This window comes from Phoxinus phoxinus (assembly GCF_949152265.1).
Source record: "Phoxinus phoxinus genome assembly, chromosome: 13".
Lineage (NCBI taxonomy): Eukaryota > Metazoa > Chordata > Actinopteri > Cypriniformes > Leuciscidae > Phoxinus > Phoxinus phoxinus.
The window spans coordinates 11,051,536-11,073,480 of NC_136888.1; the positions used below are offsets into that span (position 1 = coordinate 11,051,536).

Below are 21,945 nucleotides of genomic sequence, written 5' to 3' on the forward strand. Positions count from 1 at the left end.
TTTCTATGGCTAAAATATTAATTGTGTGATCTTTATACAATTTAAAAGTTCTTGGGTCAAGTCACCTTTATTTATCTAAAGCTTTATACAATTTATTTCAAAGTAGCTTCACATTAGAAAACAGGACAATGATGATCAATGATGCAAACTTCATCAAATATGAGAGGAGTTCAAATTCTGCTGTAAAGCTACTCAACAAAGTCAATAGTGTCATTATTCAGCTTAGGTCAGTTCATTAACTGTTCAGTGACAATTATGAAATGAGTTCAATTCAGCTATAAAGTTAATGTAGCAAAAAAATTAATCAGTTATAAAACCTTTATCCAGTCATATCAAACCACTTTTTATCAGACAGTCATTGAACAGGAATATGTTTTTTGGGTTTTGTGGTTTTGTGTGGGAAGTGTTTATGGTGAAGTCTAAAAGAACAGAGGTGTGAAATTCACACTTCATGAATTTTACACTGTCAGAATGAGAATATAGAGAACTTGTTGATCATTTCCTTATTTCAAGAGTTCTGTGGTGGTACCATTGCACACAGTGATGGTATCAGATGGTTGTAAAATTGATATGGTAACACTTTATTTCAATCCACTTTAGACATTCTACTAACAGTAAGTAACTTTGCAACTACATGTCAACTAGCAGCATCTGCTAATGCTTTATTTTGATGCTCCCCAAAAGACATTCTACTGACTATAAGTGACTTTGCAACTACAATTCAACTTATTGTACTAACACCTAACCTAACAGTCTACTAATACTCCAATGAGAGTTAGTGACTTGTAGTTGCAAATTAACGCGGGGTAGTTAACATGAAGTTGCAAAGTCACTTGTAGTAGTACTTGTAGTTAGTCGAATATCTGAAGTGGGCTGTCAAAATATAGTGTATCCATTGTGGTATTGATACATACATTGATACATAGTTTTGGATACAAAATGTTCTTTTTATTTATTTACTTTATATTCATTTTCACTCTCTTTTTCTAATCACATTTTTGTCTCTGTAGTGTCTAGAGGAGTTGAATTTAAGCATGAATCCTCTGGGTGATGGCTGGACACAAGCACTAGCAAGTCTTCTGTCCGCTTGTCCCCTGCTCTCCACTCTTTCCCTGCAAGCCTGTGGCCTCTCTGCACGTTTCCTCCAGCAACACCGTCTCCTGTTAGCCAATGCCATGGCCAGTAAGTGCACTGTCAGAAACATCTGATCTGAAGTGGTTAGACAACCAAATGAAAGTAGTTTTATGTTGTTTCTGTAATGCTGTATTGTGCTCTCCAGGCACCGGGAATATGCGGACGGTTTGCCTCTCCCATAATGCACTGGGCTCCACTGGTTTTGAGCTTGTGTTGAAGACTTTACCGATGCAGTTTCTTACGCACCTTCAGCTTTCTGCGGTCTGTAGAGGTCCATCCGACCAGCCTGCCATGGAGATCTTTACTAAACTCCTTACACAGGTACACTGACTCCTTGTCCAAAGTTTTTCAAATGGTTTCCAAAAATATTAAGCCGCTCAATCTTTTTCAACATTGCTAAAAATAGCACTTTTTACACATACAGTCTTTACTGATAAATTACCTTTTAGTGGTCGAGTGTGACCAGGACCTTTTCAAAAATACCAGTAAATCGGTTCTGACAATTTACCAGTAAGTATGAGAAGTTGTAACATGATAGTATATTCCTGGTATGATGCTATGTGTGAACAAAGAATCTGCTTTGGGACAATCATAAAGATCTTATGGAGATGATGCCATTACTCCGCGCTATTTACAGTAAGCTTCTATGTAAATATGCGCTATGCAAACATCTTTGACCATTACGCCTCGTCTTGCTGCTTTTCAAGTGTGTCACTTTTGTTTGAGACCCTGTCTTCTTTTATGGCAAGCCAAAAGAGTCAGAATTACGCTATAGATGAATCGCGTTTACATCCAAAAATTCTAATTGTATGGCGTTTAAGACAGATTTAGCGGTCAAATATGCTGTCTTCATTCCAAGCGCTGTAAAAAATAAAATAAAACATGCACAAATCCACGTAAATAAATAACTGGACACTAAATACTGGGTTAAACTGATGTAATTTAATAAACTTTAAGTTTAAGCTACAAATAATCATTATATTAATCCATTTTAGACCTAACACAGTTGGAACAGAGGGACAAGTTGGACGTTAAAGGGATAATTAACCCAAAAAAGAAAAATATATTTTGAAGAAACAGCAAATGGTTGATGGGCATAGTATTTTTTACACATACTATGGAAGTCAATGGGGTCCATCAACTGTTAGGTTACCTATATTCTTCAAAATATCATCTTTTGTGTTCGGCAGAAGAAATAAATTAATATAGGTTTGGAACAAATTGAGGGTGAGTAAATGATGACAGAGTTTTCATTTTTGAGTTTTCAAACCTGCACCCATGCATTGTGCATTTTGCTTCACACATACATTGTAGCGTCCGGTGGAAAAAATATTATAGAATAAAGTCTGTTTTATACGGGTATTTCACTTCACTATCTTCCTGTAACATTGTATAGCTATGTAAATAATATTGACTAAATGTTTGTGTTTGGCTTCCAGGGTGACTGTCCACTCACACACTTAAATCTGGCTGGAAATGGCCTTACGGACCACAGCGTCCTCTTGCTCGCTAGGTGAATATTTCAACTCTTCTATTACTGTACCGAAAATGTCAATGCATCATTTATATCCTTATTTCAGTTTTCAGCCCCTTTACAATAATATTTATTATTATTGTAAATATTACATATTTATAATATATTCTCAATAATGATCATTGGTTGTTTTTAGGTGTCTTCCTGTTTGTCCTTCCCTGGTGTCTTTAGACCTGTCTGCCAACCCTTCAGTGACCTCAGTCGGTCTTCAAAGTCTCCTTAACGCCCTAATGGAGGCCCAGCGACCTTTGACCCATCTCAACCTTCAAGGTATTTTCTTTTCCCCAGGTGCTTTTTAGGGATATTCAGGTTTGATTTCTATTATTTTGTCTGTTCGGAGGCATAATGTAGCAAAGTTCGTTCACAAAGGAAGGAGGAGCCGGGAACCGGCGAACATTTAACCTAAAACTTTAATTATAAAAATATAGCTGCAAGCAGCAATTAATGGGGTTCAGGCACTTTAAGGCCTTTAAGCATATGTGTAAAAAGGTATTATGTTTTATTTAGAAGCATGTAATCACTTAGATCATAGATGGAAAAGAGCATTTATAGCCAATACAGGCAGTTTACTTTTTTCTCCTTTGTAACAGTTAAAGCGCTAGCCCGATGTCCATAAATGTTTCCATGCTTATTTAGAATCATGTGACGCATGTGCACACCAAAGTTCTATGCAAATCAGGCAGAAAGAGAGCCATTTTCAGCCATTTCATGTGATTTGCCATAGAAACACAGCTTTTTAACAGTTATAGCCCCACCTATGGGCAGATCTCCATAAAAGTTAGCATGCTTGTTTTTATGCTTTTGGTTAGACTTGACCATGCCTATTTTCTAAATGGCCCTGCTATAGCTATATTTGAGATACGCGAATGTCCTCAAAGGCAGTCTTGGTACCTTGGACAGAGAAACAGCATGCCAATTTTCAAGTCAATCATACTTAGGGTCGCGTAGTTATAGCCATTACGTTTTTTCCCATGTTAAAGCGCCACCAAGTTGCCAATCACCACGTCCCTTTTCACGCGACTACAGAATGAACTCTTACAAAATATCTCATTCCGCTCATGAGTTATAGCCATTTTAGTAAAAGTGGCTCCATGAACATTTTGGCGGCCCTTAGGCAGCATTCCTTTCCTTGAATGAAAATTTTTACTTTTTTAAAATAATGATTGACAATCAGACTCCAGAGAATCTTGCTGCACTGGTTTGGTTCCGATTGGGCCTAAGGACTAAGTCTAGTTCCCAAAAGTAGGTTTTTCAAAAGAAATAATACCTGAACATTTTGCCAGGGCGACGATCGAAACCGACAGTTGAGCCTACAGCTAACGGTTTAGGAGTTATGAGCGATTTCATACTTTTGACCGCTGTAGCGCCCCCGTCAGGCCGATCGGGGTGAGCCTTGGTGACGTTGTAGGCGGTGTGAATACTACCAGCCTTCAAAGTTTCAAGTCTCTACGACTAATGGTTTGGTCTGGTCGATCACTTTTAGGGGAGAATGCTGATCCTTGGAAATTTTAACTATCACAATAGGGTTTCAGCGCTACGTGCTACACGCTTGAAGTCATTATGTATTTTTTTATTGTAATTGTTTGTATGGACACGTGTGTTTGTTTATACTCAAAGGTTTTTGACTCAAACCCATTTTATTCCATTTAGACTTAATAAACAACTTTAATAAACAAACAACAAAACAAAAGTAAAGAGGCAGCCCCTCACGGACGAATGCCACTTAAACTAACACAACGTAAAGTCCAGGCTTGTTTCTCTCTCGTCCTTCACTGTCGTTACTTCTCCCTTTTATCCTTACGAAGCTCCTCCGTGTGACTCAAGGTCTCATTAGCCTCGCTCCGTTCCCATGGCTTTCGGCCCCGTCCTGCTTGCCACACATAAATAGTCCTTTTGTCGTGTGTTTTGCTTTTGAACCTGCCTGTGGTTTAGTGATAAAAGATCGAGGCTGATAACGTAAAGGTTATAGGTTCAAACCCCAGAAACGTGACATGCACACAAGCAAGACGGTTAACCTCAAAGGGGATTTAAGGTACTGTCGTTGTGATAACTTTACTGACAATTCAGACCTGTACTATTACTTAAAGCTTCCAAATCTGATCATAAATGTGAGGAATTGCTAGTACAAATATGTAATCAAATGTATTACTGCTAAAAAGTAAAATAGGAAACTGTTTGTAATGTGTATATATATTTCTACATCATATCATGAACAAGAATAAGATATCAAGTTTTTTAAACCGTTTCCCATGCATAATTTTTTTTAATGATATTGCTGCATCTAGTCAGAATGTCAGATCATAATCTTGCAGTATCTCAGGAAATACAGTTTGAGAAGCTCATTTACATAAAGTTTGAATTGCTGTATGTGTCACCAACAATCTTAACAAACTTAAAATGATTGCTGTCGTTTGTAAATGTGGCTTTATTGTAGGTCTGCCCTCCACTAGAGATTTTTCCAGTCGACTAGTAGTCGTTCATTTAAGCGATTTATAATCTCCCTTTGCTTTGAACTTTGAGCATTGTAACTTTGCAGATGTTGTTTATGCTCAAACAGCAACATTTCACACTAATTTGTGTGTATAAAAGTGAAATGATATTCAACCACCCCTTTAAGCCATAAATCATAATAACAAGCCTTTTTTTTTTTTTTTTGCAACTAACCAACTAATAAAATGTTGGTCGACCAAACCTTTCTAGTCGACTAATGGTTAGTCGACTATTAGGGGGCAGCCCTACTTTATTGTGTACTTTACAGTATGTGTCCTCTAAAGTTTAAAGTTGGTTCTTCACGACAGGCTGTCAGGTGTCAGGACCACTGGGTGATGTTTGTTTGGACGGTCTCTCTGATCACATCCGAGACCTGCGTTTGTGCTCCCAGAGTCTAAATAAGCTGGACCAGGATGCACTGCAGCAGAGCTGGAGACGGAGAACTGAACCTGTGCATGTCTTCTCTCGCAACTCCAAATGCATGCTGAGCGTCACTGCAGCCTCGCTGTAAACTGCATTAGTCTAAGTATAACCTCTGTTATTATTGTTTATATACAAAGTTAACTGTTGATGGGTGAATGTTTGAAAACTTTCGTCTGTAAATATTGTCTAATTGTAGCATGCATGAAATCATTATGTATTTTTTTTATTGTAACTATTTGTATGGACACGCATGTTTGTTTATACTTGTGACTCAAACCCATTTTATTCCATTTAGTCTTTCTGCAAATTGTCTTTATTGGTGATTTAGTTTGTGAAATTCAAGAAATTATGAGTTTGAAATGGGCATGAGACATCAATGTATGTGGTGTGGTGCTAATGGACCAATAAAATACAAATTCAAGCACGCTCTGTTTGTAATTTCCAAAAATTAGAAAAGAGCAAAGACATCACAAATCATGAATGCTTTTCACACATTTATTTTCCAGTTGATTGCAGAAACAAAAACAGTGGTGTAAAGGCGGGTGTATGTGACAGATATGGAACAAAACCTGTGACATACAAAACCACAATAATCACACTATTAACTCTAGTACACTGCAGAATTTCATCAACTTTTCCAGCTAAAGCAAATACTCGGAAGCAAACAAAAATTGAGCATGTCTTCAATTTATCAGTGAACATGAGTTTTAAACTTTGAATCTAATAGACCATTAAAGGTATAGTTCACCCAAAAATTAGTTCATCATTTACTCACTCTCATGTCGTTCCAAACCCATGAACATAGAGAAGTCACATATGGTAAACGGATGCTCAAACATGCTTGACTTTCAATGAAGGGACAGAAATCTCTCAGATTTGTGTTTCAAAGATGAACAAAAGTCTTGAAACGACATGAGTGTGCGTAATTGATGACAGAATTAAAAAAATTGCATGAATGAACTCATTTCTCCATGCCTATTTCTTGCAAACGCTAATGTTAGTACAGATGGTTCCGGCATCATCAGTAGTTGAAAGTTCTTCGATCAGAGTGTCCGTGTACTTGTTCACAAACTTCCTACACAGTGACTTGAGGAACCCGATCTCATCACAGACCATCGACAGCTTCTTTTTAATCTCGTCCTGTAGGGAAGTGACAAGTAAGCCGGTAATCTTTTAGTACTCTCTAAAACTGTAGTTTCTGTATTTGAATAACATCATTTTTTTTATGAAATCATATAAAAGAGTACTTGTACCAACCGGAGTTGCGCCGTTGGAGATCTGTCTTTTCAACTTCTTCATGGCCCACTTGCAAGCCCAGCACATTCCAGGCAGTTGTTGTGTTTGTACATCTCCCTAACAAGACAATAAACATGATTTTAGAGTTGATAGTTTAAATATGACGGTTAGAACCTAGCAGTTCAACATCTTGACATCTGTCAAGCTTCTTTGTATCTTGCAAACACTTTTGGAGTTTAACTTGCAACTAACTTCACAACTACATGTCAACTAACAGTTGGAGTATTAGTAGACTGTCTGCTTAATATCTGCTAACTTTTTATTTTGATGTTTCCCAGCAGACATTCTACTGACGAGAAGTCATTTTGAAACTGTCAACTTATTACTTGTAGGAGAATGTCTAAAGTGGACCATCGAAATGAAGTGCAAACATTTAATTTCAATATATGGCAAAGATGTGACCTCTTATTGAAATATATATAGGTATACACTGTGCTTGATTGGCCATTTTATAGGTAGTTGCAAAATATACCATCTTCATCATCATCATAAATAGATCATGTAGTTTTCCTGCTTTAAGATAAGTTGTGAATTTTGATGAAATGTGTAAAATTATCATTCAGTTAAATTAGTTCATTTTCATTTTTTGCTATTTACGCAATCATGGAAAACTCTTGAAAAATAACTTAAAATGTCAAGGAAGTTTCTATGAATATACATTTTTGACCACTACTGATAAACAATAATCTGGTGAAAGCAGTCCACTGTACAAATGAACACGAAATGACACAGAAACTCACAGAGCCTTCTTCTATTTCAATTCCATTAGACTCTTCTTTGTGCATTTCCCAGTCAAGAGCACAAACTGTGAGGGAGAAAAAAATGCACGATAAATTGAACACATACTAAACCTAGAAGACAATATATGGGCACTTAATATTGCCTACTGTTAAACAGCCAGAATATTTGATTTAAAAATATACACTGCTCAGCTAGGCACACGAAAGAAAGATGAATAGATTGATATAGATGACTCCTGATCTGTGATCTGATTTTACCTGAGGATATCAGCAGGGTGACCAGGATGATACTTCGCAACATCTTGTTTGGCAAAAGAGTCTGAACGCAATGAAACTCTCCCCTGGTTTGCTGCAGATCTTCGGTGCCACTCTGTTTAAAACACTGACGTATTTGTTCAACCAGAAACCACAGACACTGTGAGACCTATAACACCCTTCAACATGACAAGATGTGCTTTTTTCATCTTCCTGTATGTGTCATACACTCTAAAAAATGCTGGGTTTGTTTCAACAAAATTTTGGGTAAAATATGGACAAACCCAAACGTTGGGTTAAAAATGTAAGTTAAAAATTCAACCCAACAGCTGGGTTTGTCCATATTTTACCCAAAATTGGGTTGAAACAACACAGCATTTTCCGTTTATCCTAAATTATATTACTTTGATTATACATACTATATCTAATTAGCATTCTTTAAATTCAGTGTCAATGCTAAAAGCAGTTAGTATGTTTACTCAAAATTAAACCTAAAAAATTAAGGCTATATGTTTATGCCATGGTTCACTCATGGTGTTAGATAGTTATACCATGGCACTGAACATAATCGAAGAATACTCTGGTACTACCATGGAATATGTACAAAACGCATGTCGAAATCGACTTATTTGCCGTTCATTTGTGGCAAATACAAACTTGTCTATAGGCTACTGCATGTTCTAGGCCTCAAATGCAACTGCTTTTTTCAAAACATCATCATAATGGTTAGGAAATGGCAGAAGCATAAATCCCACGTCATTCAAACTCTGAAACTCGTCCATGCGTGATAAATCTTTATTACTCACTCTTTTCTGTTTGGCATTGCTTTGCTTTTTCACACTCCAGTATAGCACACTGCGAGCGGTTTAGAAAAGATTCAAAAACTGTTTCCTCATTTCTAATTCTCAGACTGTCATTTTAAAAGGCCTTTATGAATTGTTTGATATGATTGGATTGATGGTGAGACAGTTAGCACGTATTAAAGAGCAAACCATGTTCTCTGGTTCTCAGAGAGCTTCACCGCATATCTTCTCATCTCTCAAAACATTGTTTGCATTCATTGGCTTTAATTATTAATCAATAAAGATAAAATAATATGGTAACATTTTATTTAATTCATATTTATAAAATAATATAAACTACAAAATGTGCATCTATCTAATAGCCCACTACATTGTAAATTATTATGTGTGATTCACATAAAAGAACCCACACATTCATGGGATTCACATTACACTGGATGGACTGTACTGTATGTTTCTGACTGACAAAAAAGAACTGACTCATAAGAATCATTCATTCTGTAATCAGACTACAATGCACGCTTGACTGACTATAAAATAACCAGTATTTTTGTATGGAATTTTGAAGAATTCACGCACTAGAATCATTAAAGGAGCCGAAGGTCATTGGGTTTTCATTATTTTTGTATTTATTATAATGAAAATGGATCTGAATAAGAAATGGTTCTCTGTTCCAACCCTGGTCACAATAAAATGCCAATGTACTCAATTCTCCCAACATGATATGTATTAAATTAGCTAGTTTAGTGTTTCATAGAAGTAAGAACGCCATACAGTGAGGTAATGGAACGACATATGAAGGGTGAGCAAATTATGATTTTGTGTGAACCTGATCTGACCTTTCACACCCTCAACAACCCAGCAACATCTAACAAACAAGTCACTTTAAAAGCTTCAGCCAATCAGAATGAATTAAAATAATGTCAAGTCAAGAATATTTGTATAGCGCTTTTCACAATACAGATTGTATCAAAGCAGCTTCACAGTATTAAATTAAAATAATAATAAAACGTCCATGTTTGGTAATGCTAATCAATAGGATTATTCATTGATTAATTAAATTGAATATCCCCAACTGAGCAAGCCAAAGGCAACATGTGTTGTCCATTGTATCATGAAATGTAGGGCAGCTGTCATCATTTCCTTTGAACCAGTTGCAGAAGAGACTCATGTTTTTCTCACACTTATAAATATAGCTTCTGTAGAATCTGTAATGATGCATGGTCAGTTTTTAAAACTATTTTGTGATGCATCAGCAGGATTCAAGTGGATTTACAGATGCTCTGATGTTATCAGATATTTGAATGTATCAGTGACTGTGAGAAAGACATGACAAAGGAAATATGGCTTGTGTGGTTGTGAGCTGTTGAGTCGAAGATCTCCCTGCTGGCCACATTTTGTCTTCAGTTATTCAGGTCTTTTGCATCTTAAAGGGGTCATGACATGTTTTTATTTTATTTTATTATTATGTTCCCTTAGGTGCAATTATAGTATTACTATATTTTTTTTTTACAAAAAACTTTTAAAATGTAGTGATTTATGACCTTTTCCCACCCTGTTTCCCATCCTCTGATTCAAACAGTCTGTTTTGGGGGTGTTTCCCCTTTAAGAGTTCAGTGTTAACGCCCACTGTTATGATTGGCTAACATCAGTGCCTATGCATCAATTATTAACGCCCCCAGCCAGAACATTTGCGGATTCAGCGTATTTAAAAAGTAGTTTAAAGTTTTAAATACATTACTTACAGTTTGCGTCGTCGTTGTTGAGCCCAGAATAGTCGGCACGGACTTATCTTTGAGCAACAGTTTGGGATTTGTTCTCAAAACAGTCATCCTTCAAATGGACTGGGACGTCCGCAAAAAAAATAAAGTGCATCCATTTTTCCCTGACGACTGGATCTTTCGCAGCGTATTCAAAGATGTTGTTTGTCCACAGCCAGGAACAGCACATCTGCGTGGCATCGTAATTTCCCTGCAGACCCACTCGCTGTCCGTCGACTGAACACTTGTGAGGCGCGCGGGCGCGACAATGATACTTGCGCTTAAAGCGTAACTGTCGTCTGCTGGAGGCGGTCATATGCAAACGCTGGAACGTCACTTCGCACCGTGACGTCACTTCTTACCATGGATCCAGAACGAGCTGTATTTAGAGCTTGATTAAATAAATGATTCGTTTATAATGGGGAGGACGTCTTAAGCTATGAAACTTGCAGGACGTTTTAATGGTACAAAGACCTCTTATATACCAAAAGATCAAGGCAAATTTGGTTTCTCATGTCATGACCCTTTTTTTAGGAATCCTACTAACCAGTAACCGTTGAAGTTGGCATATGCCTACTTATATTTTGTACATTTCTACTTTGATATGAACTTCACTTAAATTGATCAACGATAGGGTTTTTCCAAAATCCAGTAATTAATTAATTGAAAATAAGAAAATATTTGTATCACCAACACCATGAAATCATTACCATCTTTAAAATTATTTTGTAAACAAATTTTTGAAAACAAATAAAAATATATATTACAATATTGATATAAAAGTGCATTAAAGCTAGAGTAGGTAATGTTGGAGAGCTAGCCAGATTTGAAAGTGGCACCTCTTCTAAGCTCCGCCCCCTCCTGTCAGTGCTCCGTCCAAAGCTACGCCCCCCCACAAACATGAACGCGCATCCACATTTGGAGTCAGCTGCATGTACATACCAGTGATGCGCGGGTTGATCCAAAATGAGCGGGTGCCTGCGCCCGCGGTTACGAGTCATCCAAAAATATTTTTAATGATATTCGGGTCGCGGTCGGTCGGGTCGTTTACCTTTGTAATTTATATAGTACTAGACACAATGTTCTATGAAATACATAGGTCTACACTTTATTGTCTGAATGCGCGAGGATGACGCACGAGCTCAGTCTGCAGATGACAGCGGGAAATCCTTATTTACCTTTTGAATGTTGAGCGCGTTATTAACTTTTGAATAAAAGCTGACGCAGGACAAAATGCCGATTTCCCAACGCATTGAACTGAGCAATGCCATTGTGCCATTTTAATAGGCTACTTTTAAACGCATATAGCTCAGTAATGTCAGTTTTATGTAGCCTATTTGCTGAGAGGGGGCGGGATTTTTGTTGGGAAAGTCAGGGGAGAGACGCACACTTGTTAAGAAAATGAAACGAAATAAATGAATAAATCAAGCCTTTATTACAGAACACTAGGCTATATCATACAGCATTCTGAAAAATGCGCACCCCTAGTTCCTCCGTCTATGGCCCATGACGCGATGAGCATTTACTATAGCTACTTTAAAAAACGCGGGTCAGGTACAATATTTTCTTTCTTTTTTTTTGCGGTCCGAGTTGCGGGCGGGTTAGTTGAAAACGGCGGTCGGGTGCGGGTTGTTTATACATTGACCCGCGCATCACTGCTGTGCACGCAGTGGTGCTCGGGCACGAGACATGAAGGCATCTGATTGGTTCTTTACATTCGCACCGAATGGCAGTGATTGGTCAGAGTTTTTACTGTCCTACAGCTGCTACAGAGGTCAGATTTGTTTCATTCCTTTTTCTGAACACATAATGTATTGACTACTATCAGAATGGAAGGACCATTTCACCCAGTATAAAAAAAAATGTTTCTGAACAGGATTACCAACCCTACCTTTAACTAATCTCCATAAGTTAGTTCAATTAAATATTACATTTTGTAGCTGGTTTTGCAGGTACTCAGTTTATACTTTAAGTTTACCTGTAGCCTTACATGATACCTGGAAAAATATCTCTCAACATCTAACCCTGTTTCCTAGTTCAGTAGGTACGTAATACAGAAAGTGATCCCTTACAAAATATAGCCTACTTCAAGTTTATTCTTAAATATACTTAAGTAAAGTTCAAGTATATTTTAAGTATAAAGAAAAATTGGAACAAAATCCAAGTCCAGGCACTCAATAGGATGCAAAAGTTAAAAAGGTCTAACACCAACACCCTGATGAAGGCCAGTGGGCCGATACGTGTTGGTGTTTTAATGTTTTAGCCCAAACAATAAAGGCTTTTTAACTTTTGCATCCTATTGAGTGCCTGGACTTGGATTTTGTTCCAATTTTTCTTCAACATGTAACCCTTCCAAGAGCACCAGATGATACAAGGGATACCAGCAGCGCTCCAGTTCCCCTTTGTCTAGTCTATATTTTAAGTATACTTTATGTAGTTAGTATATTAATATCAATGTAGTATAATGTAGTAGTTTACTGTTTCAATACTGGGGACTAAATTAGCCAACTTTTATTGTAGAAGTATACTTTTAGGTATTGTAACAGTATAAACTTTGAAAACTCAACTAAAATTTTTCATTTTTACTGCAACTACAAGTGAACTTATATACTGATAGTTTACTAGTCAATTACTTGTGGCACATTTTTTTAGTTAATGAAAGTACTTTTTAATATACTCTCCGTAAACTATTTTAGTAGTTTTATACTGTAAGTATAGGCCTACTTGTAAGTATTCTTTAAATGTTTAAAACATTATACTTATAGTTTAGTATTTAAATATTATTTTTGCTACTATGTAATGCAAAGTATTGAAAATCAAAATAAAGCTCTGTAAACAATTGCATTTTTTGCAACACTACAATTGTGTGCCATCGGGTAATCAAAAGTTCTACACACACTTGCAATCTTCACACCTACTTGAACACTTATACTTATACACAAATACCATTCAGTATTTTTCTCAGGATTCTTTGATGAATAGAAAGTTCAAAAGAACAGCATATCTTTTTTTTGTAACAGTAAAAATGTCTTTACTGTCAGTTGTGATCAATTTAATGCGTCCTTGTTAAATACGCTAATATTAATTATATATATATTGACCCCAAAATTTTTTATTGCAAACATCTAAACATCAAATATTACATTATGCTTTATCACTGCCTGATTTTTAGAAGGGCCCTTAAAAGCATGAACATTTTTTTTTTCACAGGATTGTTGCTATAGTGAAAAGTTGTCTTCATCCACTCATAAATAAGTGCACTTGTGTGGTCACACAATGTAAGACATCATTCAGAAATACCATCATCTAATCGGGCATGGCACTTTAAATGGCATGATAGTGCGAGACAGTGATAGGAACTCTACTTTTGGTAGAAGTCTGGTGGCTAGCCACAATATCCCTTCATTCAACTGCAGCTCCATCAGAAGCTCATGTTTACCTGTCATAATCACAGCAGACATTTTTTATTCACATTTCATTCATATTCACATTCATATTTTCATTCACAGCATATATACTTTTTGACATTCATTTCATAGCAATGCTCTTATCCTACAAGCATTGCATTCTTATAGAGCATTCCTTGTTGGAAACATGAGCAAGTTAAAAACAATAATTAGGTTTTATTTAGACCTCACTGACAAACAATGCAATAGACATTAAACGGATCTGGTAAATATTGTTATATATTTAGTTTTTTTGTGCTGCTGCTGAGTTTTTGAATATCCTCACGAAGCCTTTTATTCTGTTAACTTTTATTAATGATATATTGTAAACACTTTTGATTTTGCTTATTAGAGAACATTTGGATTCAACCGAAATGAAAGAAAACACAGATAATTGATTGCTTTATTCATGTAATTTAATTTTTGTTTTCATAGTAATGGATTTAATGCTTTCACAGTAATAACTTATTCTCTTTCAGAAATTGTGATGATTATGGGTGGTTTTGGCCTAGAACAAACAATAACAAAGAAAGTTATTCAAAATCTCCACATTTATGTTATGTATTACCATATTACTGTGCCACTTACTTGCAAGCACGAACTTTAGCACAGATGGTGTTTGGCCCGTCATCAGTCATCAGCTCATCGATCAAAGCGTTCAGATACTTCGCAACAAATTTCTTGCACTTAGATGTCAGTGGCCAGGCCTCACAGGTGTTGTTCAGCTTGGTTTTGATTTCATCCTGTGGGAAATGATGTCATTAGTAAACGCTGTTGTGAACGGCGCATACAGTTAAATACTGCGACAGTAATCATGATACTCACCGGAGTTGCCTTACGGGAGAGCTTTTTTTTCACGCTCTTCATGATGGATTTACATATTGAGCACATAGGAAAAATCTCTTGTTTCGTCACGCTCTCAGCCTGAAAACACATCAAAATAGGAAACTGATAATAAAGCATAAGAATATAGCAGAACCCAATCTCCAAATCTCTCTCCACTGCCTCAAGGAGACAATGCAAAGAAGTATGCTACTTATAATTAACTGCATTATCTAAAACTAGGCCTACCTGTTAAACGCATGCAACAGTGTGATAAGTTTTCACCCTATTTTTTTCCACTTTATCAACAGATGCAACAGAGTTGCAATGCTTTACATAAGGTAATTCTTTTTTTAAAGTATACACTCGTTTAACAAACTATTGCCATCAGAAGCTTACACTGATTTCTTCGAGTTCTTCCTCAGCAGAGCCCACTTCACGAATCTCCCAGTGAACTGCGCAGACTAAAAACAAATGAACAATAATTAATGCCAAGTTAAAGCAAATGACTCTTCACGCATGCGTATTACACTAAGTTCTTGTAATTTCCGGCCATCTCCATTAACATACAAGCAGTAATGCCATAAGATATCCAAAATACAAGTAATTTTAGAAGTGAAATAGTGATGATTTTACCTGCATATATGAGCAAGCTGACAAGAAAGACGTTCCGGAGCATCTTAGCAGATAGTCTTTAACCAGCCTGAAGAAGCAGTTTTCAGAATCTGAAGCTCAGTGTTCCTCAGAAGCCCGTGGAGGAGTTCTTATAGAGCTCTGCATCAACCACAAGTGAGCCTTTCTTTCCAACCACAAACCACAGACGTGTAGGTAATGTTAAAAAAAAGAACAATCAAGGGGAATTTTGAGTAATATTCTGAACAAATGACAATATTACTCTATACTCTATCTTTGTTGTATCTTTGGCATTCTTTGTGAAAAGTTGCAATGTTACAAATTAAGAGTTGTGAAACCAACTTTGACAGCACAAGCCATATCAAATAAAATGCATATATCAAACATAACTTCTATGTAACAAAGTTGAGGAAAGCTCATTAGCACTCGCTACGTTCTCACAGCTCTCGGCCTTGTCCTGCTTGCCACAGTGTACTTCTGTCTGAAAAAACAATGCTCAAGATGGCTATTTTAATGACCAGCAGGCTGGTGTTGTCCGGACCGCACAGAACAATGATCCAGCACCACATGCAGGGTTTAAACCTACAACCTTTCAGTTACGAGCCCAGACCGTGAAGCTACATTACCGATCTCAAGAACAGGAGAGACTACAGTTCAAAATACCACACATACTACATTTTAATGGCAAAAATGTGTACGAACACAAATCACAATGCACAAGAGAACCAAAACCTTAAAAGTCACTAGTGGGGGTTGCCCGCATCACCAACTATTCCAGATACAGGGCATCTTTCTGGGATTGTGTTAAGTGGCTCCGGGTGCCCAGCGGGTGCTGACGAACACATTTTCTTGGATGGTGGTGTGTAGGAAAGGTCAAGGATGTCATCATTGGGAATGTGTCGCCTCAAATCTTCTAAGAGATTTGTAAGGCGATCAGTTACAGAATCTAGAAATGTCCCATCCTGTATGTGGCATGTCAAATCAGATTTCTCCTTTAACAAGGTACCGCATTTCTCCATTTTTTCTGCTTCAACACTAGGGGCGATCAGGACGGTCTCTGAGGGAGCAGCAGGAGACGGACTTCTCTCTGGACTGGAAGTGCAGCTGTCTCCCTCTGGACTATCATCGTCCTCCTGATTCTTCTTCAGAAGCTCTTCACCTTGAAGATCAGCAGAAGTCAGAGGAAGTGTCCTAGAGTGTCCAAGGCAAACCTCGTCAAACGTGAAGAGAGGGTTCTTACTGTACGCAGCGCTCAGATTCTCCCAACTCCATCCAGGAACTAAGGTAAAAACAGCACAGAAATGCAGGCATGGGAGAAGATGTCTCCTCCAGTCCATGCATGTACACGAAGGCATCTCATCGCCTTTTCCAAAGTTCACCAGATGTTCTTCCTGTGAAGTCTGACTCTGAACACGGAAGACGTTCTCCCCAGCAGACGTTGTCTCTCGCATTGAAGAGCAGCGACTCTTGGTGCCTTTTCATGATGTGTTGAGCCATTATTCTTGGTCTGTCTCTTAGAAAACAAGGCACATTTCCGCGTGAGCCTTTGATATTCAATTCAATGTATCTGTATATGGAAAAACACAATTTTACTCAGACAAATTCACGTTTAGTTTCAAAATCATTGGATGAATCTCACAAAAACATATCTAAGTCTAATTCTAATCTAAGTCATATCATATCTAATTCTTTTTTGTGGGTTAAGGTAAAATATGACAGGCGTCAGATGAATTTCCACAATAATCCAGTTCTTACTTTTGATAGGATCTCGGCAGGAAGTCTCTCATAATGACTATTAGTGTTTCGCTCAGGCTGCAGTTTCTGTGACCTTTAAGATAGGAATGCTTCAGGACTTCCTTTTGTCTTTCAACACCTTTATTTGTGAAGACGGCCACATTTAGGTTTTCATTTCTGAACACATTTACCCATCTCTAGTTCAGGAAACAAAAGAGCATAATATGCGTCACTAGTTTTCACACCATCATCATTACTGATTATTAATAGAACTCCCACAGAAGTAACATACTCGCCTCTGCATGACAAAGCCATTTTCTAAAAAACCTTCTCAGTTTTTTATTTGACTGCCAGTCCGGATGTTGCTGAAGGGTAACAGTGCTGTTCTCAAAGCCCTCATTCGTCTGAGAATCTGCAATAGCCTGTAGAAGTTTAAGAAGCTTTTCCTGACATGTCACATCATTTTCCTTTTTTTCCGGTCCACTCTATCCATGCCTTTTCTCTGTGGAAATCACAGAGGAGCACTTTAGAACCTCTAATGACAAAGATGTTGTTAGTTTGTCAGATCCAATATTTTACACATTTGTAGGCCAAAAATAAAACAACTGACATGATGTTCTTTGTGACTACAGCATCAGATATAGCCCTACTGGGGAGACAGGCATGTGTGGAGTTGGACCTTATAAGAAAAGTAAACGCTCTCACACCATTATCACCTGCCTCAAAAAATGAGCTCCTCAGCCGCTATGCATCCGTATTTCAAGGTTTGGGCCAGTTTCCTGGATTGCACCATATTCACACTGACCCTTCCATTCCTCCAGTAATACACGGCTGCAGGAAGATACCGTATGCAGTTCATGACCGTCTTAAAGAGACACTTGATGATTTGGAGAAAAGGGGTGTCATAAGCAAAGTATCTAAACCTACTGCATGGGTTAGCAGTCTCTGCATTACAGAAAAAAAAAACGGCGCACTGAGAGTCTGCCTGGATCCCAGAGACCTAAACAAGGCCATACTCCGCCAGCACTACAATATTCCCACTCTGGAGGACATACGGAGTAAGCTAGCTGGCAAAAAGTTGTTCACCATCCTGGATGAGAAGGATGGCTACTGGCAGATTCAACTAGATGAGGAGTCAGCAGATCTCTGTGCTTTCAACACGCCGTGGGGCAGATACCGTTTCCATCGCATGCCTTTTGGCATAAAGTCAGCGAGTGAGGTATTTCAACGCTTGAACTCAGAAAGCTTTGGGGACATTGAAGGTGTTTTCATGGTGGCTGACGACATGATCATTGCGGCATCCACCAAAGCGGAGCATGATGACATCCTAGAGAAAGTGATGAACAGAGCGCTGAGTCTAAATGTGAAATTCAACAAAGACAAGTTGCAGTACATGGTCAATGAGGTGACTTACCTAGGCCACGTTATCACCGCTGAGGGAGTGAAGCCTGATGAATCGAAGGTTTCGGCAATATTGCAATTTTCCCCTCCCACTGACAGAAAAACCCTTCAACGTCTGCTAGGTATGACACGCTACCTGTCACAATACATTCCCAACGAAGCCACCCTCACTGCACCTCTTAGGCTGTTGCTAAGGAAAGACATAGACTGGCAATGGCATCCTGAACAGCAGTTAGCACTTGAAAAACTCAGAACAGCTATAGCAACTGCACCTGTTCTTGGACATTTTGACCCAAAGCAGCCCATTGAAGTGCAGGCAGATGCCTCAAAAGATGGCTTGGGGGCTGCTCTAATGCAGAAACAGCAACCAATTGCATATGCTTCGAGAGCGCTATCTGCGGCTGAAAAGAACTATGCCCAGATAGAAAAAGAGCTTCTGGCCATAGTGTTTGCTCTGAGGAAATTCCACCAGCATGTTTACGGTGTGCCTGTTAGGGTTCAGTCTGATCACAAACCGCTTGAGGCGATATTCTCCAAACCCATAGGCGCAGCGCCAGCACGCCTTCAAAGAATGCTGCTCCAAGGTATGACATCCACATTGTTTACACTCCAGGCAACCAGATGCATATCGCCGACGCGCTGTCCAGAGCATACATTCAGTCTGATACAACAGAGAGTCTAGACCTGAGCGAAGAGAAAGTCATCTATGCAATGAATGGAGAATCACTTGGTGGTAACATCATGCACATGATCCAACAAGCCACACAGTCAGATGCTGAGATTCAACTGATACGGCAGCTACATGAGCGAGGATGGCCGGACAGAAAGAAAAATGCCCCACTGGCTGCTCAAGCTTACTGGCCAGTTAGACACACTATTAGCATAGATGATGAGCTACTCTTGAAAGATGATCGCATCATTATCCCTCGCGCACTGCGACAAGAAGTGCTGAAACGACTTCATGCGGCACATCAGGGTATACAGCGGTCTCTAGCACACGCCAGATCATGTTTCTACTGGCCAGGACTCACTGAAGCTGTACGTCACATGGTAGAAGTCTGTAGTTTCTGTCAAGAGAGTCGCCCTGAAAATCAAAAGGAGCCACTTATCTCACACCCAGTTCCAAAGGGACCCTGGCAGAAGATAGCTGCTGACATTTTTGACCTTCAAGGGCGTTCATTTCTTCTGATTGTGGACTATTTTTCTAAATATCCAGAAGTCTTACAGCTGCCAGACAAAACGTCAGCCTCACTAATAGCACAATTCAAAGCAGTGTTTGCAAGACACGGTGTGCCTGAGATCCTGATTGCAGATCATGTACCCTTTGCCAGTGCTGAAATGGCTCGATTTGCTCATGACTGGGGTTTCAACATCACACACTCCAGCCCCAATTTTCCTCAGTCCAACGGCATGGCAGAGCGAGCCGTAAAGACTGTCAAATCTATGCTGAAAGCTGCTGCTCAGTCTGGCACTGACCCTCACCTAGCTTTATTGACTCTCCGCAACACTCCTGTCACTGGTCTCAAGCACTCCCCAGCCCAGATCCTTATGGGCAGAGTCTTACGTTCTACTTTGCCGGCCAGCAAAGCTGTTCTGCAACCTTCTATTCCTAAACACATCCAGGAAGCGCTGCAGCATCTTCAATCACAGCAAAAAAGATGGTACGATAGAACAGCAGCCCCACTTCCAGCCTTCAAAGGGGGACAGAGAGTATATATGAGAATCAGAAACACATGGAAACCAGCTACAGTTGTCAGTGCCCGAGAAGAGCCCCGTTCATACGATGTTGTCACACCAGCGGGCACAGTCTACCGCAGGAACAGACGTCACCTCAGGCCTGACAGGTCAATCAAACATGACTCACAACCTGACTGTTCCATGGACACTGACAATGATTTGAGCAAGGACACGGTCTCAAATCCTGTTCCAAATGAGCCTCCTCAAGATGCGGAAAGAAGTGTGCGGCGACCAGAATGCACAAGAGCCGGACGTATCGTCAGACAACCGACACGGTTCGAGGATTATGTGCTTACTTAAGTATGCTAGATTAGTTTAACTATTGCTTGTTCATAGCAAACATTTATTTCATACACTGGAGATATTGTCAGCATACTGTCCTTGTTTTATGTGTGATTAATACTTTGTTTAAAAGCTTAAGAAGGGGGATGTAGTATATGCAGTGAATGGTTCTGACCAGCATACCCCCATATAGTTCGTGTAGTTGGTATTACCCACTGTTGTATGGCTTGTAGCCAATGTGGTGAACGCAGTTGAAAACATGCAAGTAAAGAAGCTGGGCGTTATAACTCCTGTGTGTATGTGTCTTTAATGTTAACTAAGGATTAACGAAGACCACAACATCCCTCGTAGTGATAAAATAAAATAAAATTCTGTATCAAATTTATTGGCAGGACAAGTAGTTTAAGGCGTGGTTTGTAGAGAATTACAAACATGCGCACATATATTCAAACGCACATAACTATAGAATAAATTCTTGATGTGCACGTGAGCGCCATCAGTGTTTATCACAGGTTCGCGTTTAAAGTCTGTGTAGAGAGAACGGTGTCGTCTTAGCGGCCCCTAATTTAATAACAAATTGTCCTTTCGACGGAAGTAAATCAATCAAAACTAACTTTAGCTGGAAAATAACATTATTCAAGAACCGCTATAAAACCAAAACAATCTGTTACCTTAAATTATAAGTTTATCTCTGTAAAGCAGCTTTGAAACAATCTACATTGTTAAAAGCGCTATATAAATGAAGATGACTTGACTCGACTCTTAAGGTATAACGTAACTAAAGGTATAACACTTACAATGTTTCCTAACTATGCGACGCCGCGATAAGTGGTATCTGTTCCATGTTAATCAGAGTTTTTGACCTAACCAGCCGCGCCGCACCGATTCTATTTTAGAAACGGTTTCTATTTTTCTGCGACATCACGCTGGAACAACAAACAAAGTGTGGCAATGATAATCTCAGGTATGGTTTATGTGCTTTATTTAATGTTAAAAGCACGTAATGTGACTTTGAATATCATTTAGTGCTCCAGCTTTGTAGCTGTAAAAGCAACAATGGATAATTCACCTCAAATCTTGAAATTAAACAAATGGAAACAAGAACATTCAAACTGTGAAGAAACAAGTGTATTATTTGACAAAGATTGTTCTCTTACGAGAGGTCTCGTACTGCGCGAATTCTGACGCTGCGGGAAAAGATTAATGTTCTCGAGATACTGAAGCCATATACTGAAATAATGTAACACGCGTTGCAGCAGCATGCAGACATAGGCGAGACAGCTCGCGCGCCCATTGGCTACCCTGCGGCAAGTGCAACAGCAGGACCATGCAGCTCTCGCGCTTGCCGACGGCGATTGCCTTCACTGCGAGTTTATGTCAATGGCGACTCTGAGGACTCGCCGGGCATTTTTCACAGAGACTGCACTTCCACCCGCTGCGGTGTCTCGCCGTAAA

General features: G+C 38.8%; 4 protein-coding genes across 6 annotated transcripts in view; 2 read left to right on the forward strand and 2 right to left on the reverse strand.

Moving 5' to 3' along the window:
* tonsl (tonsoku-like, DNA repair protein) overlaps positions 1-16,890 on the forward strand; it is a 37,765-nt gene extending 20,875 nt beyond the window's left edge. Inside the window, exons 24-28 of one of the 2 annotated variants that reach the window (XM_079633887.1) lie at positions 1,011-1,182; positions 1,280-1,455; positions 2,574-2,647; positions 2,805-2,938; positions 5,467-6,005. In XM_079633887.1, coding sequence (XP_079490013.1) covers positions 1,011-1,182; positions 1,280-1,455; positions 2,574-2,647; positions 2,805-2,938; positions 5,467-5,669 — 759 coding nt within the window. In that variant the 3' untranslated portion in view covers positions 5,670-6,005. Of the gene's footprint in view, positions 1-1,010; positions 1,183-1,279; positions 1,456-2,573; positions 2,648-2,804; positions 2,939-5,466; positions 6,006-16,375 lie in introns of those variants that run through there. The other variant, XM_079633888.1, reaches the window with a different exon arrangement.
* Positions 6,059-10,631, reverse strand: nkl.4 (NK-lysin tandem duplicate 4). 2 transcript variants are annotated; one of them, XM_079633891.1, is made up of 5 exons: positions 10,421-10,631; positions 7,876-7,999; positions 7,618-7,682; positions 6,839-6,934; positions 6,059-6,721 (listed from the first exon to the last, which is right to left on the reverse strand). In XM_079633891.1, exons 1-5 carry the CDS (start codon positions 10,505-10,507, stop codon positions 6,557-6,559), a joined length of 537 nt encoding a protein of 178 aa, XP_079490017.1. In that variant the 5' UTR covers positions 10,508-10,631; the 3' UTR covers positions 6,059-6,556. The 2 variants fall into 2 exon arrangements, with proteins under 2 accessions (XP_079490017.1, XP_079490018.1); XM_079633892.1 differs by having other exon boundaries at positions 7,876-7,987; positions 10,421-10,630.
* LOC307009625 (prosaposin-like) lies at positions 14,271-15,514 on the reverse strand. The gene is made up of 5 exons (XM_079633487.1): positions 15,340-15,514; positions 15,103-15,167; positions 14,707-14,805; positions 14,470-14,624; positions 14,271-14,389 (listed from the first exon to the last, which is right to left on the reverse strand). Exons 1-5 carry the CDS (start codon positions 15,380-15,382, stop codon positions 14,347-14,349), a joined length of 405 nt encoding a protein of 134 aa, XP_079489613.1. The 5' UTR covers positions 15,383-15,514; the 3' UTR covers positions 14,271-14,346.
* LOC307009799 (tonsoku-like protein) overlaps positions 16,575-21,945 on the forward strand; it is a 117,951-nt gene continuing 112,580 nt past the window's right edge. The window contains exon 1 of the mRNA XM_079633889.1: positions 16,575-16,620. The gene's annotated coding sequence lies outside the window, so the exon portion shown is untranslated. The remainder of the gene's footprint in view (positions 16,621-21,945) is intronic.

Excerpts from the sequence above, each read along its gene's own strand:
- LOC307009625 (XM_079633487.1), bottom strand. The coding sequence starts at position 15,382 with ATGCTCCGGAACGTCTTTCTTGTCAGCTTGCTCATATATGCAG. Across the intron at positions 14,625-14,706 it reads TCTCCCGTAAGGCAACTCCG|GATGAAATCAAAACCAAGCT; the intron begins GTGAGTATCATG and ends CATTTCCCACAG. Across the intron at positions 14,390-14,469 it reads GCTAAAGTTCGTGCTTGCAA|GCCAAAACCACCCATAATCA; the intron begins GTAAGTGGCACA and ends TGTTTGTTCTAG.
- nkl.4 (XM_079633891.1), bottom strand. The coding sequence starts at position 10,507 with ATGACTGTTTTGAGAACAAATCCCAAACTGTTGCTCAAAGATAAGTCC. Across the intron at positions 8,000-10,420 it reads CAACAACGACGACGCAAACT|TGTTTTAAACAGAGTGGCAC; the intron begins GTAAGTAATGTA and ends CAAATACGTCAG. Across the intron at positions 6,722-6,838 it reads TCTCCAACGGCGCAACTCCG|GACGAGATTAAAAAGAAGCT; the intron begins GTTGGTACAAGT and ends ACTTCCCTACAG.